General features: G+C 47.1%; 1 protein-coding gene across 1 annotated transcript; it reads left to right on the forward strand.

The window, feature by feature from the left end:
* Positions 1 to 663: 663 nt before the first annotated feature.
* C1rl (complement C1r subcomponent like) lies at positions 664 to 19,465 on the forward strand. The gene is given in 7 exon segments (XM_005066023.4): positions 664 to 694; positions 697 to 742; positions 1,281 to 1,512; positions 14,179 to 14,368; positions 16,192 to 16,299; positions 16,443 to 16,517; positions 17,653 to 19,465. Coding segments are annotated over 7 exon segments (1,455 nt in total). The 3' UTR covers positions 18,426 to 19,465.
* Positions 19,466 to 20,778: the final 1,313 nt, after the last annotated feature.

Raw genomic sequence — 20,778 nt, forward strand, 5'->3', positions numbered from 1 at the left:
TGGGTCACAGACTTCATGTTCTCCAAGAGGCAGACAGGTAACGTAAGTGAGGGGGAAGGACAAATTAGGCCATTAAAGGCTGCAGCTGAATCATCAGAAACTTGTACTAAATACTACAGAAGAGCAGGATATGGGAATATGTGCCTCTAATTCCAGCACTCCAGAGGCTTTGGCAGCAGGATTGCCATGAGTTTGGGGGTCATTGTGGACAGCACAGTGAGTCCCATGCCATCCTGGACTACAAAGTGAGACAAACCCTGTTTCAAATGCACAAACAAGATCTGTGTATGGTGGCACACACCTGTAATTCTAGCGCTGGAGAAGAGGCAGAAGGAACAGGAGCTCAAGACTAGCCTCCATTACACACCAAGTTTGACACCAGCCTGAGTTAAGTAAAACTCTATTTCAACACCGCCCTCTCCCCCCCAAAAAACACAAGAGTCAAGAGTCAACTCTCTCCCACTCTGCTCTGTCCCCGCTTGGTTCTGAAGATGTTTTCCTTTCAATTCCGGTAAGAGCTATTCCTACGTCTGCCAGCAGGTGGCACTGAACCCACAGTAGCTTTACTCATTTCCAGTAACTTCCGCCTTCTCCCCAAGGGCCTCCTCTAGCCCCACCTCCTCCTTTTCCCTGGTCTGTGCCAAACACTCTAGTTGGTTCCAGATGTCTGGTTCCAGAGGCCGGGTCCCAAAGCTGGAAACCACCTGTGGAGTTCTCCCTCCACAAACTGCCTGGGCAAGATGTGAGTTCTCCCATAGAGGGCACTGAAGGAGGAAAGGGGCAGGGAGAGAGGAAGGCAGGACACAGGGTTGCATATGTACACACACACACACACACACACACACACACAGGCACGCACACACGCACGCACGCACGCACGCGTGCGGTGGGAAGGATGGGTGGGGAGGGGGGATGGGAATGCCCCAGAGAACTGAATTCACCTGAAAGTGTTCTGTTCAATGCGCTGAGCCAGGAATCATGTTTAATGTCCCCTAACTTGTCCTCCAGCATGGGATCAGGCCTGACTGAGGCAGGGGGCCACCTGGCTTAGGTGAGACTGGCCATAGCGATGTCTTCACAGGCTAGAGACCCTGCAGTCTTGGAGGCCAGGCTGCAGAGGAACCTACCCAGCCTCGGGGGAGTAAAGTGGCATCAGGAAGTGACCACGCTCTGGGGCCTAAGCCTCTTGATCCCTTACCATCACTTGCTACAACCCAATATATCCATAGGCCTGTGGCAGAGTTACATCACCTCACCTTGTCGCCCCCCCTCACTCACAGGTGCCGGCTGTTGTTCCTTTGGGGAATCCTCCATACTTGCCCTACACAGGCCTCTGTGCTCTTGGCCCAGCAGCTACCACAGCAAGTGACATCCCCTGGATATCCAGAGCCATATCTCAAAGGCCAGGAGAGCCACACTGATATCGAGGCTCCAGAAGGGTTTGTCGTGAGACTGGTCTTCCAGGACTTTGATATGGAGCCATCCCCAGACTGTGAAGGAGACTCTGTCACCGTGAGCTGGCAAGGGGCTCTGGGGAGGGCGTCTCCCATGAGCAGTGGGATGTAGCTCTGCCCTGAATCACCCATCTAAAGAAGGGGTTGAGTGTCTGAGTCAGAGGTCCTGGGACCTAGCTCACCTGGGAAGCAACAGCCTGTCCACACAGTACACAACCTCCCATCACCTTCTCCATCCTTGACAACCCACTGAGATCCACCCAGCAAAATGGGGGGGGGGGCTGCAGGGCAGGCCCTGGGTCTTGAGGACTTACAAAGAGACACATAAATATTGCTGGTCTACTATCTAGTCAAAGGTCTGGGGCCTCATGATCTCTAGGTATTGTTGAATGCCTGCTCTATTGGATAGAAAACTGCTTGTAATTAATGACAAATAATTGGAGTATCAAGTGAAGACCAAGTTCACCCGGGAGGAGATGTCATAAAATTACAGCAAGAGCACTGTTCAAATAAGAGTATTTGGAAATCATAGTTTATTATCTTTGGGGCTAAATTTTATTTATGTCAAAATAAGACATGCATACAATTTTTAAGTCAAAAAATCACAGCCAGATTTGGTGGTTTGAGCCTGTTATCCCAGAACTTAAAAGGCTGGGGCAGAAAGATCAAAAGTTCAAGACCTGCCTAGACTACAGAGCAAGTTCATGGCCAGCCTGGGCTATATAGGGAGACCCTGTCTCAAAAACAAAAAATAAGTTACTCAGGCTAGCTTTGATCTCACAGTCTCCCTGTCCCAGCATTCTGAGTACTTTGGCTATAATCTGATTAAAACATTTTTTTCTAGTTAGGAATACAGCTCATTGGTAGAGGCCTGCCAAGATCTTAGATCCAATTCCCTGTGTAGAGAAAGGAGGAGGGGAAGGGGCAGAGGGAATGAGTCCTTCAAGGATTATAATGGGAAGAGTAGTCTCAGTCTACCCCGGGGGCAATCATTTTCCACCTAGCTGTCTCCACTGGTGTCTTCCTTCATATGTACAAACGATATGCTTGTCTTCCTTCATATACACAGATGGCATGCTTGTCCTGTGCACAGGTTTGAATGCTTGTTTCATTTTCATTTCTCTCTAAACTTCCACTCATAGAAGGTGAGTTCTGACTCCAGCCATAAGACCTTCACCACCCACCCCTCACCCCTCTTCCCATTTCCCTGTATTATCAGTTTAAGAACAGTACTTATTATTCACATTATTAGGATTTTAAACACTCAGGTCTGAGCACATAGTACATGGCAATTGCATTTCCTTTCTTCTCCAACTTGCGGGTTTCCCGGGAGTCATTCTCTAATAACTTCCTTAGAAAGGGTATGTAAGTCCCAGATAGCAGCTTAGCTCTGTCCTCACTGTGAGTAGACAGTTTACCTGGGTATAGCACTCCAGATTTGAAGTAGTTTTCTTTCAGAGTTTTAATGACATTGTCTTCTATCGCTAGTATTGTTTAAAAGTCTAAAGCTATGATCAATTGTTTTTTTTTTTTTTTTTTTTTGGTTTTTCGAGACAGGGTTTCTCTGTGGCTTTGGAGGCTGCCCTGGAACTCACTCTGTAGACCAGGCTGGTCTCGAACTCACAGAGATCCGCCTGCCTCTGCCTCCCAAGTGCTGGGATTAAAGGCGTGCACCACCAACACCCGGCTGATCGATTGTTCTTAATCTTCCATTTTTCTATGGAGAATTTTGTGAATATTTTGCTTATTCCATTTCTGAACTTTCATTTGATGTGCCGTAATATGGATGGATCTTCACACACTGTATGGGGTTAGCCTAGTCCTTTAGCTCTGGGAGCGTTCATTTTTTGTTTGTTTGTTTGTTTTTGAAACAGTTTCTCTGCGTAGCTTTGGAGCCTGTCCTGGAACTCACTCTGTAGACCAGGCTGGCCTTGTACTCACAGAGATAGGCCTGCCTCTGCCTCCCGAGTGTTGGGATTAAAGGTGTGCGCCACCACAGCCCAGCCTGGGTATGCTCTTGCTTTATTTATTTAATAATTTATAGACAGCTGCTTCCTTTCTTGTTCCTCTTTAGTTTGTGTGTGTGTGTGTTAGCATGGGTGTCATGCATGTGTGTGCCAATGTGTGTTGTGTGTGTATGTGTATGTGTGTGCATATATGTGTGCATGCATATGTATGCATGCGTGTACATGTGCCTGTGTGTACATGTGCTGGCAGGTGACAGCAGAGGTCAAAAGAGCACACCAGGTGGTTGTGAGCCACCCGCCTCCCCTGTGCTTCAGCTACCGTACGTTGTGGGCTGAGTCTCGAGTTTAGTTCCCTGTTCTCTTCTGTTTCCTAACTCTGTCATTTTGCTCCACCTTCTAGGATATTTCTTTGTCTTTCTTTTTTTGTGATGCCAGGAACTGGCGCAGGACCTCACACATCCTGACAAACACTCTGCCTCTGAACTACGCTTTCAGCTCCAGTGTCCTCATCTTTATATCCAAACCGCTTAGTTGATGGTTTCTTCATAAGGACTCATTCTTTCTAAACTTGTGGTTCTTATCGCACATGTGCAATATCTGCTTGTTCCCCTCTCGTGGGGATCAGTTTTAAATGCTTCTTGTTTCCTAACTAACCCTGTCTTATCCAGCGTCTTTCTTCACTGCTTGCTGGTCTCCACCTCCGCTCTTTAGCTGAGAGACTTTCTTGCGACGTCTAATAGTATTTACCTGACCATTTTCATTTAGGATTAAATCACGAAGCTGCTGATTTAAGGTTCTGCATGAATAGCTAAAATGTGTCAAATGATGGGTTTGAGAACGGTATCTCAGTTCGTTTTCTGCTGCTGTAACAAAATGCCATAGGCTGGGTAGCTTATAAAGAATAGGAGTTTATTTTGCTCATGGTCTGGAGACGGGGGAAGTACCGGTGAGGAGAGGGCTTCGTGCTGTCGTAATGTGGTGGGATGGCAAGCAAGCATCAAGGGACAAGGAAAAATAGGGCACAATTCATCCCTTCCACTGGGGACAATAACTAACCCACTCCCCATAATAAAGGCACGACTATTAATTACCTCTTAAGAGACCCGCCCCCTAGCACTATCTCTTTGAAATAGCCAGATCACAGCAGACAGCCTTAACATGGTGACATAGAGGTGTCTTGGAAGCCTCCTGAAGTTCAGTCCGTAGCTTTCTTTTGTTTGGGGCAGTACCTTTCCCCAGAAAGATCCCTTCCAGTCTCCTGCTCAAAGCTCCCATCATTCTGGAAACAAGCTGGGACCAGGGATCAAGGAATAGGATGCTTCTCAGTGGTTGGTAGGCCCTCATTTCATTCCTTTGTTTTGGGTACTGGCCTTTACCTTCTCTGTCAAGTGTTCCTGGGACCTCAACCCAGGGTTTCTTGTTCACGTTCGCATCTTCTACCAAGGTCATAGGGTGGGAACCAGGATACAGTATCCTGAGGTCTTCCCATGCAGACTTCCTGTCTATTGGCCTCTCATCAGCCTTCCCTCATCTTGTTTCCTGAAAGGTTCTTGGTTCTGCTGAACCCTGAAAGAGACGGCTCAGTGGTGAAAACCCTACTGGCTTTGTGTTGGCCTCCACCTTTGCAAATTCAGTTATCCACTCTGCCATCGACATCCTGGCTTTCACCTGTTATTAGTCTCTTTCTCTTACTCTTTCTGCCCTTGGCTGTGCATGCCATTGTGACGGGGGATGCCCTTCTGTGTATGTTTCTCTTATTGGTTGATGGATAAAACACTGTTTGGTCAGTAGAAGCAGGAAGATAGGCGGGGCTAGGAGACGAGGCTTCTGGGAAGAGAGGCAGAGAAGCGCCAGGAGATGCCATGTAGCCGCCAAAGGAGGTCCTGGCATTCTCCAGTAAGACAAGACCACATGGAAATACATAGGTTTATAGAAATGGGTTAATAATTAAGACAGAGCTAGCCAATAAGAAACCCTAGCCATTGGTTAACATTTTAATAGTATAAGTCTTTGTGTGCTTCTTTGGAGCAAATCAGCTATGAGACCAAACTGGAAAGAAAAACCAGAAACACCTTGGTATATCTTTTGTGTCACCTTCGTGGGCCTTGAAACAGGAAAGAGGTAAATGTGTAGGTGGAGTTTTTCCATCCTGGCAGTCACTTCCTGAATAACCATTCAGAGTCTAATATTAATTATAAATGCTCGGCCAATAGCTCAGGGTAGTTACTAGCCAACTCTTTTTTTTTTTTTTTTTTTTTTTTTTTTTGGTTTTTCTTTTTCGAGACAGGGTTTCTCTGTATTGTTTTGGAGCCTGTCCTGGAACTCGCTCGGTAGACCAGGAACTCGCTCGGTAGTCTCGAACTCACAGAGATCCGCCTGCCTCTGCCTCCCGAGTGCTGGGATTAAAGGCGTGCGCCACCACCGCCCGGCCGCCAACTCTTACATTTTAAGTTAACCCATATTCCTTATCTACACTCTGCCATATGATTCATGGCTTGTTACCTCATTTTCTAAACATCCTGCTTCCTCTGCCTCTGATGGTGTCTCCCCGACCCCGCCCCTCTTTCCTCCCAGCCCTTAGTTTGGTTGTCTGGATACTGGCCAGTCTATCTTTTTATTAACAATGAGAGCAACACATTTTTGCAGTGTACAGTATTATTCCACAGCATAAATGCATGGCAAACACTGGGTCCAGTGCTAAATCCTTGGGGCAACAGCAGCCCTGGGACTCTAATCCAAGGCTTCTCACATGCTTGGCAAGACCTCTACCACTAAGCAAAATCCTCAGCCCTTAAATACATGTATTAACTGGCCACGACCACATTCAATTCAGCCTGTGTCTATTGGGCACCTCCTATGAGCCCAGTTCCTCTTTAATCATGGACAATTTTAATCCTAGACTAATTCTTCCCTAGACTAAATCCAGGCAGATTTCCATGATATAGTCCAGGTTGGTCTGCCTAAAACAAAACCACCAAGAATAAATCGGATGTAGTGTACATCTGTAATCCCAGCACTCAGAAGGTTGAGACAGGGGGATCACAAATTTGAGGCCAGTCTTACAGTGTCAAAGAAGAAAATGAGAAAGGAGAGGAGGAAGAGAGGGACATGGCAGGGCAGAGCATCATCCAAGAAATGTGGGTTAATACGGAGTTGGAGGTCACCGCAGGCTATGTAGGCAGACCCTATTTCCAACAACCAAGGGCTGGAGTGTCACACTTGCCTGGGATACACAAGGACCTGGATTCCATCATAAGCAAGATCATCCAGTCCCCAGTACGCCCGCGTCGTGCACATTTTATGACCCTGGGTTCCCACAGACTCTAAGGATTTTGTGTAGAGTGAATAGAACAAGAGGAAGGATACCCAGGAGGAAACTAGAAAGGGCATGAAGCCCAGGATGTCTTCACAGAGGGTCTATTGCTTCACAGATGTTGGCTGTAGAAAGTTACTCAGAAAAGTGGAAGGTGACAGGTTGGGACTCAGTGTGTGTACAATCTGATCCAAAGCGGTGGCGCTCAAGGCACCATGGTGAGCACTGTTGTGGGGTATCCACTAGAGGAGACTGCTCAGAAAATTTATTAACGAGCAGGAGACTACACTGGGTGATCAGGATCTCAGTGTACCCCCAAGTCTTTCTCAGGGCAAGCACAACAACATATCCTAGGTTGACACACTTTGGTTAACAGGAACAGTTAGCCAGAAGCAGAACTACAGAAGCCAAAAAGCAAGGTTACTACATGAGAGACTTTCCCACAACTATGGACTTTGTTGGATTCAGTCTTTGTTTTCATTCTGGCAAGTGGTATTGTCTCTGTGCTAAGTTTTACAGCTTGGATAGTATTTCCATCATGGAGTCAGTTGTGCTAACATCTGGGGTCTGGGGCCTGTTACATTCACCACTGGTCTTTGTGAACGAGTCAGATATTGACTGATCCTGCTCTAAAGTGACATAGTTGGTCCTAATGATCATTAATTTTTACTGAATTGATACATAATTGGTCATATAGTTTAATCCAATCAGAATAAGAATCAAAGGCCCAGCCAGTGCTGATAGCAGAGTAGCTAGCAGCAGGACCAAGAGAACAGACAACTGCTGTCAACTATTTGATCTATAGCTTTGAAGTTTTTGAGGTTTTTGGTCAACCATGACAAGATTGTTTTAATTACTCCTGACTGATTAGCACAGAAACAACAGGTTTCTCCTAAAGCCATACACAGTCCCCCCCTTAGCTCATGAGGAGAAAGTCTAAACCTCTCTGATTCTGTAGTACTACTTCTGCAAGGGAATCCAACTGTTGTTTATTAAGGGGCAGTTTAAATCCATCCCTGGGGCCCCTTCCTGTGGCAGAGTCTGATTTCCCAACTTTTCCCTGTCTCCCGAAGGCCAGAATCTTTTCTAAAGGAATCTTCCAGGAAGCCTATGTTTCACAACCCCAGTTTTTGCAATGGAAACTCCCTTGTTCTTGGCAACTAGGGGTCCCAGCTGCGGGGCATGCATAGAGTTATAAACTCTGGGTTCCTATCTCAAAAGATTAACTCCCACACTGTTTCTCTTTTTTTCCGATGAACCAGACTTTTAAAGTGGGCATCAGTGAGCAAAAGTCAATATGAATGCAGGTTGCTGGTGTGTGGTTGCTTCCAATGCTTCCCCTGTATCTCTCTTCCTCAGTGCCCAGGTCCAGACCTGCGGGCAGTGAGCACTGGACCCTGACCAATTCATACCAGAATGAGACTCAGGAGGAAGTGAAGGGGCAGGGAGTGGAGGGGCCCGGGACCTGGTGTAACCTTAATTGTCATGGGTCCACAGTCTGGAGTCGGTTCTTTTGGCAGTTGTGGCAGCAGCCATGGCTGTAGCTCCACTTTCTCGGCCTGGGTGTGCTGGATCCATAGTATAATGACCACCACCTTCACAGCAATAGGAGCTGGGAAAGTCACCCTGAAGCATCCTTTTGGAGTTGGTTCCAGCATCCCTTTGGCTACATGCTTGGCCCAGACAGTATCACCAGACCGAAACAAGACGAAACTTGTGGTGGACTCAGGTTGGCTGGGTCTTTTGGATAGTCCAGTGAATAGCATTTGTGGAGAACTGGAGGGCCTGTAGTGACTGGAGAAAGGAATCATTACAGAGTTCTGCCAACTGCTGGTCTCTGAGCCTGGGAAGCAGTGGGGGAGGTCTCCACACATGAGCAGACCCAAACGAAAGCAAAGGGAAGGAGGTCTATCCCACCTTCACAGGACTGAAATAGGGTTTTTTTTCAGTGTTTCTTTTAACATCCTGTTTATTCTATCTGCCCAGAACTCTGAGATCTATATATACAATCAAGTTTCCAATCCATACCTAAGGCTTTTACTATTGAGATATTTTGACTATGAAAGCTAGGCTGCTGTTGGACCCCATTTCTAGAGTCAAGGCCAAATCAAGAAACCAGTTCCTGGAGGAGCTTTTAAGCCACTATTTGAGTAGTTTCAGTCCGGGAAGGAATGTTTCTTCCCACCGGGAAAAGGTATCTATAAAAACTAGCAAATGTTTGTATCCTCCTGTGGCCGACTGGATCTCGGGGAAGTCAATTTTCCCAGAGTTCACCTGGGTGTTGGCCTCTCATTCAGACCTCTTCCTGCATAGGGCACTCTGATTTTTTGTTGTTGTTTTTGTTTTGTCTTGTTTTTGTTTTTGTTTTTAACCTGAGCACAAACCTGGCATCTGGCTGAGATATCCCTTGCCAGGCTGTCCAATCTATGTATAGTATGTTTTGGTCTGAGCAACTCAGAAAGTATTGTGAACCCCAGATGAGGACCAGAGTCCTCCCATTTGTTTCTGGGAGAATGATCTTTCCCTCTGGTGTCCTCCATAAACCTGTGGGTTCTAGATGTTCATTCTTTGCCATTCTCTATCTCCTCTTGGTTGTACCATGGAGTACTAGGCAGCACTGAATCGGGGTATGTCATGAGAATATCAATAGACCCCACTGGCCTTACAGTCACTTGTTGGGCAGTTAGGTCAACAGCCCGGTTACTCTGGCCTCGGGGAAGTCATCTTTATAGGTCATTTCAGTGGAAAATATCAACTTTTGGGGAACCCAAATAACCTCCAGGAGGGCCTATCCTTTTCCCCAATGGTGAGAAGGCCCGTTTCTCTAAAGACCATACTGTGTGGTGCACAGTAGAAAATGCCTAACAACTGACCGGGTATACAGTGATGGACTTTCTCTTCCTCCATTTGAGAGCCTGGGTCAGAAAGATCAGTTCTTCTCTCTGGACTGAGGCACCCGGTTTGGGCTCAAATTATTTCAGTTAAAGTAACTACTGCAACTCCCACACCTGGTTTCACCTTTCATCCATTACAGTCAAGGATGAGCATCTAAAGTCCATCATCAGGCAAGAGGGTAGAGAGATTTGATGGTGGTGGGGTTCTCAAACTGGACTGGGAGAGTGGTCCAGGAGAAGGGCCTGGTACGGGGTCACACAGGCATTGGACAGCCAGCGTTCTGGCACTCCTCATAGGATGAATGTCATGAACAGCATGCTTCAACAGCATGGTGTGCTGTGGGTTATAAGAGCCTGACCCAGAGTTAACTTGTTTGTTTTCGTTAGACTAGAGGTAGCTGCCACAGCTGCCAGACAGGTGGGCCATTCGGTAACTACAGGGTCCATTTTTTTGGACAGGTATGGCACAGGGCAGTTCCATGGCCCCGAAGTTTGAGTTACAACCCCTTTTGTCACATCTTTTGTTTCATGTACAAACAGATTAAAAGGTTTGGGGACATCTGGACGTGCTAGGGCTGGGGCAGAAGTTGGAGCTGTTTTTAAAGCCTCGAACGCCTTTTGCTTAGTCTCAGTCTGGACTAAGGAGCCAGCGTCTCACCTTGTGCTGGTGTAGAGAGGCCTCTGGTATACAGAGGTGGCAATACCTAGCCACGCCTAGGAAATGTCTCTTAGTCTTCGGAGTTGGGTTCTGAAGGACGATGGCAGCAGTCTTACTGAGACAGGCTCCTTTTGCCTCCGCTCAGCTGGTAGCCAAGATAGGTAGCCTCTGCAAAGTTGGACTTTCTTAACTGACATTCTACGGACTTTCTTAGCTGACAGATACAGCCCAGGGTCTGTAACTCTGACAGCAGTCCCTCGGTGTTATAGAATGTTATTTTAAAATGTGTTGCTTTTGTTTATGCTCCAGAACATTTGTTTAATGTGTTTGATTAAATAAAACTCACCTGCAGTCAGGAAGCTGGGTCAGCAAGTAGCTGAAAGGAAGGTATAGGAAGGAGCCAGGTGGAGAAGGGTTTATAAGGAGGGGTGAGAAAAAGCACAAGACCTTCTTGGGAGATGTGAAGAGGGTAGCTAGGCGAGCTGCTTGCTATTCGGCCTCTCTGGAAAGCAGGATTCTACCTCAACCTTTGGATCTTGCGTTCTTTAGCGGAACAGAGATTTAAATAAGTTTCCTTGGTAGCTTTGAAAGAGTCGGTGCCTGAGGAAACAGAATCCCCTCAGGCTTCTGCTCTTGTGGCTTGGCTGCTTCTGGGAAAGGCAGGGTTGCAGTTGTTAAATAGGAGAGCTATAGCTTAAAAGGCAGGGTTGCAGTTGTTAAATAGGAGAGCTGTAGCTTAAGAGGTAGCAACAATTTAAAAAGAAAACAACAAATTGGCTCCCAATGTTGTTTTACACTCTCTTGCCTTCTTTATACTCTTTGGGGGTCCCTCCACTCAGCTCCCAAAAATGAATCACACACAGAGGCTTATTCTTAGCTATGAGTGCCTGGCCTTAGCTTGGCTTGTTTCTAGCCAGCTTTTATCTTAAATTAACCTTTTCCTCTGGGCTTTTATCTCTTCTGTAAATCTTACTTTCACTCTTACTCCGAGCTTGGCTGGCTGGCCTCTGACATCCTCCTCTCCTCATTCTCTCTGTCTCTCCTTCCTTGTTTCTCCTTCTATTTCTCCTCTCTGCCTGCCAGTCCTGCCTCTCCCTGCTCCTGCCTCGCTATTGTCCATTCAGCTCTCTATTAGTTCATTAAGAAAAGTAACACAGCTTCACAGAGTTAAACAAATGCAGCATAAACAAAAGTCACACACCTTAAAATAATACTCTACCACACCTCCTTAGACCTTTTATAATTCTAGTTTTAGAGGCTAGGATGAGGTCATTTACTCAATAACCTTGGAAATAAAAAGAATATTTATTCTAAGAATACGGCCCTAAGAAACCTCTGACAGTAAGGGCAGGAGGTCAGTGTTTAGTGTCTCATAAAATAGGGTTGGAGAATTTTTATATCTCTGATGCAACCTGGCTCAGGTAAGTTGCCCTCTGTAACTTCCCTCTGGGTTTAAAAGCCATAATGGTTGACCCACCTCTGCCAGTGGGAGGCTGAAGAATGCATCTTTCAGTCTAAGACAGTGAGTACCTGTTTCTCTGGAAGAATCAGACTCATGGAAAAAAAAAAGGTCCCAGGTTTCTTCACAGGCAGGAGAGGTGTATCCCAGGGTGACTGGCGGGGCACCAGGATGCCTGTCTGTCTGAGCCAGGCAATATGGACTGCGATTTCACTTTTTATTTCCAAGATTATTGAGTATTATTTAATCTGGACAAGGGTAGCTGAACTGGTTAGTTCGACTATTATAGGAATTTGGTGTTGAGCCAATCCTGAGAAGTTGGTTTCTGCCCTTACCCCTTGGAATCTTTGCTGTAAATCTGAGAGATAGTCCTACTGTATCTTTTGATGAGGGGCAACACTTTCAGCTAGGAGATAGTCTTCTGACAGAGGGCAAGACAGCAAAATGTTTCAGGGTATCTGTAAGTAATTATGTCCCAACACAAGACACGTGCTGGTGGCTTTCAGTGTATGAGAAAGGGCTCATCTCTCAGTCAGTTTTTTGTTGTTAAACACCTTTTGAGCTAACTCCAGCAACTGGGACCTATTAATACATTTAGACTTTTTTTAACTTTAAAGTTTTTTTTTTCTAATATCTGGGGACGACTGGGTGACAAAGGAAATCTCCTTAGCAGCTGTTTTTAATACTTCTCAAAAGGACCTAGTGAGAATTGAATGAAGTCTCCTTGGTCTGCGTTGAACAGAAGGAAAACTCCATTCTACATAGGCTGCACTGACTAGCAGTGGTCCGCTTGCCAGGCCCAGGGCCAGTTGTTTTTAGTTTTCCAGCTGATTGAGAAGAACGCATGAGCCATGAACGACAGAGGAATAGAACTTACGTTTCCCCTTTCCTAGGGCTGCTTAGAGCAGGCAGGGAGCTGAGGGGTTGCTCACCTTGGGGACCTATTCCTCCTTCCCTGTGTGCATTCTGCTTAGATGACAGGGAGTCCTGAATGACAGAGACCCGGCCCATCCCCACCTCCACAGAGTCCAGACCGACCCAGGCCGTTAGTGGGAGCCGAGTAACAAAACAGGCACTCCAGGAGTGGGACAAGTGAAAGATGTTTTGGTTCCTCTGGGTGGCCCGGCAGAGCCAAAAGGATTCAGGTCCCCAACAAGAGGCCAAGAGGCATGACCCTTAAGCCCTCCCAGGTGGGGGGGGGTCACACCAGACAAAGCCACTGGTCAATACAGGGAAATAACTGACAGAAATGTAGAGAGAAACACATAGAGTAAAAACAGTCAGGGGTGGCCACTACACATTCATATACCTGGACAGGGGGATCCAGTGGCATCTCGAGTGGATTCCGAACACTGAATCAGGATCATGTCCAACCTCTCCTATGTGTGCAAGCAGAAGACACCTTACCTAGACTGCCTCTGGAAGTGACAAACCAGACAGCTTTCTAATTTGTTTCCTTTGGGGGTGGAGGTGTCAGACTCCACTGAAGCATCCTTAGGTAGCCATTGGTCAAAGGGAGTCCTGGGGACCTGGAACATCTCCAGTTGCCCACCCCTGAAGAGCCCCTGGATCATCTGTTCCGAGGGGATCTGAGAACCCCTGTGTCTTGAGGTCTGGACTCTAGGGGTCTCGGTGGAACCTCCAGAAATGCTGTGGGGTGTCCACCAGAAAAGACTGCTCAGATATGGGCTTAAGACAAGAGAACACACACCTTTAATCCCAGCAAGCAGGAGGCAGAGGCAGGCAGATCTCTGTGAGTTCGAAGCCAGCCTGGTCTACAGAGTGAGCCCCAAAACAGCCAGGGCTACATAGAGAAAGCCTGGAGAGAGAGAGAGAGAGAGAGAGAGAGGGAGGGAGGGAGGGAGGGAGGGAGGGAGGGAGGGAGGGAGGGAGGGAGGGAGGGAGGAAGAGGGAGGGAGGGAGTCTTTTTTAGCCAGCCAGTGTCACAGTGTAACCCCAAGCCTTTCTCAGGGTGAGCTTTAAGCACACAGAAGAAAACATACCACCCTGGGTTGACAGACTTCTGTTAACAGGAGCAGTCAACCAGAAGTGGAACCACAGAAGCCAGAAAGCAAGGTCACTACATTAGAGACTTCCCAGAACTGTGGGATTCAATTTTGCGCGAAGCAGATGTAGTCTTTTCTTAGGATTTATAATCCAGTGAGAAGTGCAGAAAGCCCAGGGTTCCCAAGGAATCTTCTGGAAGAAGGAAAGCTGAGTGAGTTTTAGAAGGTACTTAGAGTAGATGTAAGACAGAGTCAAATACATGGTCACTCTGGGAAACTTGGGAGTCGACAACAAGACAGAAAGCTCATTTAGGCAGACCTGAGCCTCTGAGCTCCTCAGGAGTGCACTGCTTCCAGGGAGGGCTGCATCCTGTGGCCAGTGGTGCAGGCTAGCCCCCCACTACCTGTCCTCTCTTTCTTCTTTCAGATTTCAACCAGAGGGACAGATGCAGTCCGGCTGTGTGGGCAGCACACTTCCTCTCTGGAGAGTTCTCCTGGGCACAGGGAGTTTGTGTCCTCTGGGAGGAGTTTGCGGCTGACCTTCCGGGCACACTCTCCTTCCCAGAACAAGATCACACACGTCCACAAAGGCTTCCTGGCTCTCTATCAAGCCATAGGTGAGGGTCCCTCTGGAGTGCAGGCAGAGCCCACCCCTGGTCCCTGGCCCTTGAAGGGCCAAGTGGAAGCATGAGTGATGGGAGGCTCAGGGATTGGGGATTCCTGGACTGACTCTATCCTTGTCCCAGGGCTGACCTTCATAATGAGCAGCCTGGCGATGAGGCAGTCATTGCCTGGCTGCAGCCATTAATTCCAGGGAAATATACAGACCCTGTGTGTAGATATAAGGAAATCAGAAAGCCATGGTAGTAAGTGAAATTCTAGATTTTCAAACAGTGACTCACTTTTTTTGGAAGATAATATTTACACATAATAAATAATTTTTCAATTAAGGTGTGAAAAGTAAGACTTCCTCTGATCTCTGGCCATTGCCTCTGTCACAATTTCCAGAAACAGCCCCATTTTCATCTGCTAAATATGTTTCCAAAGGCATTCCACATCCTTGAAGACACATTGTACCTGTTTGCTGTGTAGTGTACAGAATGCCCTGGGGCTACCACTTTTTACGTTCAGTATGTCCTTTTTTGAGGACTTATTTGTTTTTTAGATTTATTCATTTTTATTATATGTATGAGTGTTTTGCTTGCATGTATATCTGTGCACCATGTAGCTGCAGAGGTCAAAACAGGATAAAACATCACCTAAAGCTAGAGTCGTAAGCTGCCATGTGGGTGCTGGGAACTGAACCTGGGTCCTCTAGAACAGCAATTTTTTTTTACTGCTGAGCCATCTCTCCAGCCCCAAATTCAGTTCATCTTAAAGGCCATCTCTCATGCATATGGCGAGCGTTGACACTTTATGTTTTTAGTAACACATAATATTCTCTCGATTGCTGTAATGTATATTTAGTGAATTCATAGATGCTTTCTTGCCACCAACAATGAGGCTGTGTATATTCTTATACACACATCTTTGAGCACAGGTGTGAGAATTTCTTTATGGTAAATTCTTATAAATTTATATGCTAGGCTATAACACATTTGCATTTTAAAATTTTGAAGTTACTTAACTTCCTTCCAAAGAAGTTTGGCTAATTAATACACCCATCATCTATATTTGGAAAGACCAGTTTCTCCACAACTAGCGGTAGTTGGAATTTTCTTTGTGTCTCCAACCAGCTCCCAAATAAAGACACGGAGACTTATCATTAATAAGAATGTTCCACCTTTAGCTTAGGCTTGTCCCGCTAGCTCTTCCAACTTAATCAACTGGTTTCTCTTCATCTATGTTTCGCCTAGGACTATTTAGCTTTCTTTCATTCTGTATGTCCTACGTTCCTACTTCCTCTCTGTCTATCTGACTGGTCCCTGGTGTCTCCCTGGCATCTCTTTTTCTTTCTTCCCTGAGCCTAAATTCCTCCTCCTACTTACTCTCCCTGCCTGGAAGTCCTACCTATACCTTCTTCCTCGCTATTGGCCATTCTTTATTAAACCAATCAGGTACCTTAGGCAGGTGATGTAAAACAGCAATACATCTTTACATAATTAAACAGATGCAACACATCTTTATATATTGAGCTAATATTCCATAATGTGAACAATACAATGCTGCTTTACATAGTCAAAGAAATGCAGTGCATCTTTGCATAATTAAACAAATATTCTGCAACAACTTACTCTTCACAGTTGCTTTCAAGCTGTTGGAGTATTAAAACCCTGATCAGTGGAAACCAGCATGGATTTTGCTGAGTCAGTCTTGTGCACTGACCATACAGACATGGCTGAGTCTTATGCACTGACCATACAGACACGGTCAGAATCATCCCCCAATTTGCCAATTTGCAAGTCTCTGTGAGACCCTAAGAACCACCAATCCCCTACAGCTGTGAGCCAGCCCAACGGGGACTCTGAGGCTGTCACCACACCTGGAGCTGACCTTCCCAGGATTCAGAGCCACTGTCAAGATCCCTACTATGAGGTCAGACAGACCGGTGAGTCCCTGCCTGCTGAGGAAGTAGTTCCCATCTGTCTTGCTCCTACAAAAAGGCCCGAGGCCTCCTGAGTGCCCATCCTATTAGCTGGACACCCCCAATTCTGGGCTTACTTCTTTGCTGTCCCTCATTCTGTTCCACAGGGACATTCAGCTGCCCATCCTTGGGGACTTGGAAGGACAGACAGGATAGGGAAGAGGTTCCTCAATGTGTGCCAGGTGAGTAGCTACCCGCCTAGTACTGTTGCAGGGGCCAGCTGCCAGCAGGCCTCTGGGAGGGCTGGGATGTGGGGTGGAAGGAAAGCATTGGGATAGAAAATGGAGGGGAAGGCAGAAGGCTTCACCTTGTAAGAAGAGGGTGTAAAGAGGGCCCAGAAAAGAAGAGGCAAGGAGCTCGTCCCTCATCCTCCAAGGGTCAAGATATGGCTCAGAGAGATGGCTGGGTAGCTCTGTGGTAGACCACCTGCCTGAGATACATAAGGTCTTGTAGATACATAAGGTCTTGAGTTCAATCCCCAGCAAACACACACACACACACACACACACACACACACACACACACACACACACACACACACACACCATGCCTGTTAACCACTTAACCACTAGCCTACTTTCTACCTCTATGGATCTGTCTTTTCTGGACATTCCGTACAAATGGAGCCACACTTTGAGACTGGCTTCTCCCCTTAGCCTAACCCTTTCAAGGTCATTCACATTGTAACAACTCATCATTCTTTTTGTGTTTTGTTTTTGTCGTGGTGGTGGGTATTGCTGCTGCTGCTGCTGCTGCTGGTTTTGTTTTTTGTTTTGTTTTAGACAACCTCATAAAGCCCAGAATGGTCTTAAACTCCCCAGAATATATAGCCAAAAATGTCCTTGAACTCCTCATTTTTTGCCTGTTTCCCAAATTCTGGGCTCACAAGCCTATGCCCACATGCCTGGTGAGATCCATATTTTCTAATGAAAGCACTGTGTCCCTAACCAAACGTGACCCACAGAGCACTCTAAGGGCAGCCTGGGTTGGGGAAGGGTGGCATGGGAGATGTTACAAAAGAGGGAGTGACACAGAAAACAGTCAAAAAGCACTAAAGACAAACTCCAAACCGGAGACAGCCCTATCAGAGCTGAGGAATGGCTCAAAGATGGCTGAGGCAGCAGACGGGAAGGCACCACCGTCCTGCCCAGGTGTTGTACCCGGTGTTGTAAGATTGACTCACTGCTCCCATCAGTACTGGGAAGGTCCTGGCCCTCTGCAGAGTCACACCTGGGGCCTCCGGGCACCCACCCCAGCACCTCACAGGTCTCTAATCTCCCGCAGCTTCTGACTGCTCTCCTTCCGTCTCTCCTGCAGTCTGTGGAAGACCAGTCATCCCCATTGTCCAGAATCCAAAGGCCTTCGGTTCATCCCCAGCTAAGCTGGGAAACTTCCCTTGGCAAGCCTTCACCAGTATCTATGGTCGTGGTGGTGGAGCCCTGCTTGGTGACAGATGGATCCTGACCGCTGCCCATACCATCCACCCCAAGGACAGCCTCTATCTCAGGAAGAACCAGAGCGTGGAGGTGTTTCTCGGTCACACAGATGTAGACGAGCTGCTGAAACTGGGGAACCATCCTGTCCGGAGAGTCGTGGTTCACCCAGACTACCGCCAGCACGAATCCCACAATTTCAACGGGGACATCGCCCTCCTTGAGCTCCAGCACAGAGTCTCTCTGGGTCCCAGCCTCCTCCCAGTCTGCCTGCCCGACAATGAGACCCTCTACCACAGCGGTCTGTGGGGCTATGTCAGTGGGTTTGGTGTAGAGATGGGCTGGTTAACGACAAAGTTGAAATACTCACAGCTGCCGGTAGCTCCCCGGGAGGCCTGTGAAGCCTGGCTCCACCAGAGGCAACGGACTGAGGTGTTTTCTGACAACATGTTCTGTGTTGGGGATGAGATTCAGATGAATAGCGTCTGCCAGGGGGACAGTGGCAGCGTCTACGTGGTGTGGGACAATCGTACTCTTCACTGGGTGGCCACAGGAATTGTATCCTGGGGCATCGGGTGTGGCAAGGGATACGGCTTCTACACCAAAGTACTCAGCTATGTGGATTGGATCAAGAGGGTGATGGAAGGTAAAGACTGACCCCAGGGTCCTGAGCGGCAGACCAGCACTGTGGAGGTCCCAGGCAAGGAGGACCAGGAGTGAGGGTTGGTGCGCTTGGGGTCGGGGAACCCTATTTAAGTCATTGCTTCATCAACCTACTGCCCAAGAGAAAGCCCCCTCCCCCGAACCTACGCCATCCCAAATCGGAAGCAGCACCCACTGTCCCTTTCTCGCTGTCATCTCTCCAGGGAAGCCCTGGACGTCTAGGCAACCCTTGCTTAGAACATCTTTTTTCTTGTTCAAGGCAGGATCTCACTCTGCAGCCCAGGCTGGCCTCAAACGCAGGGCACCGATCCTGCTTCAGCCACCCAAACACTGGGATTATAAATATGCACAATTAAATCTGGCAGTGTCACCATGTGGGTCTTTCTGAACCCCCTACCTCATCTATTGACAGTTTTTTCTGCATTTACTTGTGGAACAGCTATCACCTCATTCAGATAGACTGTGGAGGAAGGGGTTTTACCTGCACTGTGTCTCTGAAACCCTTCTGTTGACCTTCAAATGTGCGAAGCAGTTGGCTTCACCACCTATCACAGCTCCTGCATGCAGTTGCAGTAAGGCTTCCTCTTTCATCCTGCATCTACTGGGAGCCAAGACCATCACCTGTTACCTCACCTAATGTGGCACCGTGCTGGCAAAGGGTGTGTGAGCCTCCATCCGGGGCTCACAATGAGGAAGCTGGGAAAGATACAGACAGTGGTTTGTGAAAGTCCCACAGCTGGTTCCTGAGGCTGCATTCCTCCCCGCATGCTCTCGGAGATAACTCTCGGCTGCCCTCAAGACCTACCTCTCTGGGCCCCCAGTTTTACAAACTCCTTCCCCGGGAAGAAGTGTCCACATGTTCCTATTGGTCCTCATCACCAAGGGTACTGCCAGCCTGAGAAGTTAAACTCTTTAATTTGTAGGAAAGATTTGGAGTAATTTACAGTGAAAGACAAAAATAAAACACAACAGTTCCGAACGGATACCATAAAAGAGAAAGAAAGACGTGCTGAGAATAAAGATGTTCTATGGTCGAGGGCTAAGTTTACCTTTGAAAAACAGCAGGATCCAAACTGAGTATGTGACACACACCTAAAGTCCCAGGCACTTGGGAGGCTGAGGAAGAAGGATCAGACCAGTCTTGATCTCATCTTAAAGTTTAAAAAAAGGGGGGCTGGAGAGATGACTCAGTGGTTAAGAGCCCTGACTGTTCTTCCAGAGGACCCAGGTTCTGTTCCCAACACCCACATGGCTGCTCACAGCCGTCTGTGACTCGGTTCCTGGGCACCCTGCTCTTCCAGCCTTCACAGGCTCTGCACGCACACACGTGGAACACATACACACATGCAGGCAGAACATGCATACGTGTAAAATACAAATAAATCTTTACAAACAAGTAAATAGGTTTAAAGTAAAAGTATTCTAAAAAATACTGAAGAGAAAGTTGCTTCAGGTGGAGTGGTTTTGACTAATTTTCTCTTGTTTTCTACTGCCTAAGTCTTATGCAATAAGCATATGTCATCCTTATGACTGAAGTTTTTATAAAAATTATATATTTTCTTATTGACAAAGCAAAATACTTACATATATTTGTCTAGATCTATGTAATTTTTTTATCTCTATATGCAGGCACAGATTTCAATTTTATTTGGAAGTTTGAGCAGAGTTGAAGTGGTTTGGACCTGAGGTGGTAAAGTCCAGATTTGGCAACTTTTGGTCAAATCCAGATTTGGCAATTTTTAGCCAAGTCACGTGATATCGCGACAGAATTCAGAATCCCTACGATGGGATTGCTTCAGCTGACTTGCTTTATTGGACCACCTCCTCTCCACCTATCTCCTCTGCCTCCATTGTGCTCATGTAACACACACAGCTCTTAGGATACTAGCATGCAACTCACTAGACAAGAGTCCCTCTTCCTTCTGTCTTCTGATCTAGTCCATTTCCTTCTTCCTCATCATTTGTCTTTTCTGACCTAGCAAGACAGTGGCTCTTATCATGCTAAAATGATGGGGCCTGTGGGGGGGAGGGGCCCAAAGCCTGGTATTGTTTTAGAATCCTGAGACATAGCAATTTCCCATCCAGGGATAAATGTCATTCGTGAGCATTGCAGGCCAGGGCCCTGTGGCAACTAAACCCATCCTCCTCCTCCAGCTAACCATTCCTGCACCACCACTGCTAGGTTGAGTAGGAATAGCAAGAATGGGATCAACAGAAAAGCATAGCCTGAAAACAGCCTGCACAGCTGTGATGCCTTTGCCGGGGAGCTGTGAATAAGTTCCAACCAGCAGCCTCCAGGTAAGTCTCCGAGAAAATGCTAATCAGATCTAGAAACTCCAACCAAATG

Source organism: Mesocricetus auratus, unplaced genomic scaffold (assembly GCF_017639785.1).
Source record: "Mesocricetus auratus isolate SY011 unplaced genomic scaffold, BCM_Maur_2.0 Super-Scaffold_100676, whole genome shotgun sequence".
NCBI classification, from domain to species: Eukaryota; Metazoa; Chordata; class Mammalia; order Rodentia; family Cricetidae; genus Mesocricetus; species Mesocricetus auratus.